The 2995-nt window shown below is 35.7% G+C and overlaps 1 protein-coding gene across 1 annotated transcript; it reads right to left on the bottom strand.

The window, feature by feature from the left end:
• Nucleotides 1–347: 347 nt before the first annotated feature.
• LOC107579931 (nesprin-1-like) lies at nucleotides 348–2823 on the bottom strand (the record flags this gene model as incomplete). The annotated part of the gene is made up of 5 exons (XM_016265711.1): nucleotides 2221–2823; nucleotides 1937–1984; nucleotides 983–1015; nucleotides 664–771; nucleotides 348–485 (listed from the first exon to the last, which is right to left on the bottom strand). Coding segments are annotated over exons 1-5 (402 nt in total), but the record flags the coding sequence as incomplete, so codon positions are not given.
• Between the last annotated feature and the right edge of the window lie 172 nt (nucleotides 2824–2995).

The following is a 2995-nucleotide window of genomic DNA, read 5'->3' as shown; positions in this document are numbered from 1 at the left end:
AATATTTACAATCTCCAGCTTAAATTCAAATATGAATATAATTAAATTAAACACCTATCCCCCGGTTTCACAGACGAGGCTTAATCCTAGTCGCTGACTAAAATGCATGTCTGGGCTGTTTTACCTGAAAGAATCTTACACTGACTGATCTTAAAATAGGTCAGTTCCATTATTTTGTCAGAAGATGCACACCAGTAGTGTTTTTTTCCCTAAGGTATGTTTATAAAAACTACTTTAATGTCTATTACTTAAACTACTAGAGCATGATACTACGATATTTCCTCAAATCGTGATATCACACACCTCAAGTGAACAAACACTTTAATTACACTTGGTAAAGCACATACCCTGACAGACACATGATCCCAGGCCTGTTTGACCACGGCCTGGTCCACTGACAGTTTGCCGTCCCTGTGTACCGGTTGCAGGAGAGACTCGATCTGTTTCTTTCTCATCTCATACTGCACACGGAAACTCTTAAAATCCTGCAGTCAAAAAAGGAGGATGGAGGAGAAATAAATACATCTGACCTTATAGCAAACTCAAAAGTTTGAGTTCAAGAGTTTAGCCAATCATAATAGAGCACATTTGCCTACTGAAGTCTTAAAAGCATCAAAAACAGCCTGTTTAATTCTAAAGATCGTGGAAAATTCTCGCGTTCACCTGATATTTGTCGGTGAGACTCTCTTCAGATCCCTGTGCACGCAGTAAATCTCTCTCTAGCTGATCCAGCCAGATCTTCACCTCCCTCAGCACCTTGCGTTCCTCTCGCTGTTCACATCAGACAGAAAGAAACAATGAGTTATCACTCGCTTAGCAGGTATTCAGCAAGAAACCCTTATAACAGAAGGTAACACAGCAGTGTGAAACGATGAAAACTAAGAGAGAGTCCAGTCCCAAAGAAGAATAAAGAACATAACGTGTACATATATTAATATAGAACATATATTAATACACATAATGTGTATTAATATACACATACCTCAAGCATGAGCTCAATATCTTGTGGATCATACTGTCCAGGAGAGCAAAGGCACATCAAGAGACGCAAACACAACACAGTCAAGACGTTAGCAAGATAAAAGCCAGAGAAAGAGAGGAAACATGCAAAGAGTATCCACCACCGACAGACCATTCTCAGCAAACAGTGACATTTGTGTGTTATAATTGTCTCCAGAACTTACTACTTATTTAATGAACAAGATACTGATCTTATTTGGTATATTAAATTCTGTAAATTCTATAATGCAAAACAAAATTTTAAACATATTATTGTTTTATTGTGAAATATTTGCTTTTCATCTGTCAGTGTACTGTACATGTGCTTATTTTCTGTTTTAATTTAATGAGAATTTAAAAAAGGATAAAATTGTATGGAATTAAAATAAATATATTGAATAAAAAAATTATTCTACCTATTTTTTAAATAAAAATATTATGCTTCCACTGTCTATGTAGTTTTTAAAATGTTTATATTTTGTAAATAACAATATGTTTATATATATATATATATAAAATGTCACTGTTCATTCACTTTCTGTTCTTATGCTGTGACATTTCTCCCTTTAATAAAAAATATGTTTAAAAAAAAATGTGATGCTTTTTGACTAAAACTTATTTGATTTTGACATATCTTTAACCCCAAATCATTTTAAATGTAACATGGTTTGCTCAAAACATGTTCTGAATGAGCAGTGTCTTGTCATAGTTATACTGTGTAATTTATTAATAATTATTCAAAGTATTTATATGATCAATTATCCATTGTATTTTATATTCAATTATAAGCATATGTATGTTCATGTAATTTAGTAAGTTACTGTGATAGTGTTTAAATCATGTTTCCTACACTTTTCTAGCACATATGGCATTGTTTCTTGAGAATGTCCCATACACTAAATGAACCTCATGCTGGTGAGACGTAATCAACTCTTACCTGTAGAGCAGGGATAGAGAGAGCGAATGTAGGAATGGAACGAACCAGCTACAAATGCGCACGGCGAGTGACACAGACAGAGATACAGAGTGAGCACACAGAGCAATGCATTATGGGTGTGATTCTAGAGTAAAATGATTCCTTGAATGGATTCCACATTGTGATGGACTACAGTAGCGTTAGTGACTGATGAGGAAGCACTACAGCAGTGACTGCAGTAAATAACAACAGCAAGCGGCTAGTGTATTTTTAGCTCATACATGAGCATAAGCACTAGAGCGTACCTCCTCTTGCTGTCCATCTGTCTCAGATTGGTGGGGATCTGGGTAGTGCTTCAGGAACTGAGCTACGTATGTCATTATGGATTTCTCATCAGGCTTGTCCACATCCACATCTGCAATAAAAACAAACTAAAAGTTGGAGGTTTGAACCCCTCAAGGGGAAATCCTTGCGATATTACCATTCTGCTGTTTATGTATCTAAGCATGCATGCATCTAGTTTTAGTTTGAGTTTTACTGTGCATCGTCAGGTGTTCCATAGACAGTCATATGAGATGATCCACTGACCTGAAGAGTCAATTGAGGCTTTTTATAGCCTCTTCAAAGGGCCTCTTCAAAGATCACATCATGATGTCATACTAGTCTCTCTCTGATCTGGCCTGATGTCATGCTTGAATAGCAGCATGACCTACATAAGAAACTATAAGAGTGTCTGTCTGTAATGAGGCCTGATAATGAGCATCCCCAGTATAATTAAGCAGCGCCTATTCACATCAAACTCAAAACCAATGAGTGGCTCTTCAAAAGCACAACAGATCATTGACTGAATCTACATTATTAGCCACACAACATTAGTATTGGTGCTACATTCATGGAATCAGATGGTTATACCATATACTATCAGTGTTTCCCACAGACTTACACTCTATGTGTGGCGGCTTCCCCTGGGGGAAATATATATGTATATAATAATTTTATATCTGCTAAATGCATAAATTATATGTATATATACTTTTTTTTTATATATATATATAGCGCTTTTAACAATACAGATTGTGT

Source organism: Sinocyclocheilus grahami, unplaced genomic scaffold, assembly GCF_001515645.1.
Source record: "Sinocyclocheilus grahami isolate Dianchi unplaced genomic scaffold, SAMN03320097.WGS_v1.1 scaffold21976.1, whole genome shotgun sequence".
Classification (NCBI taxonomy): domain Eukaryota; kingdom Metazoa; phylum Chordata; class Actinopteri; order Cypriniformes; family Cyprinidae; genus Sinocyclocheilus; species Sinocyclocheilus grahami.
Note: the sequence above shows the minus strand (reverse complement) of the source record. Positions and strands in the feature narration are given on the sequence as shown.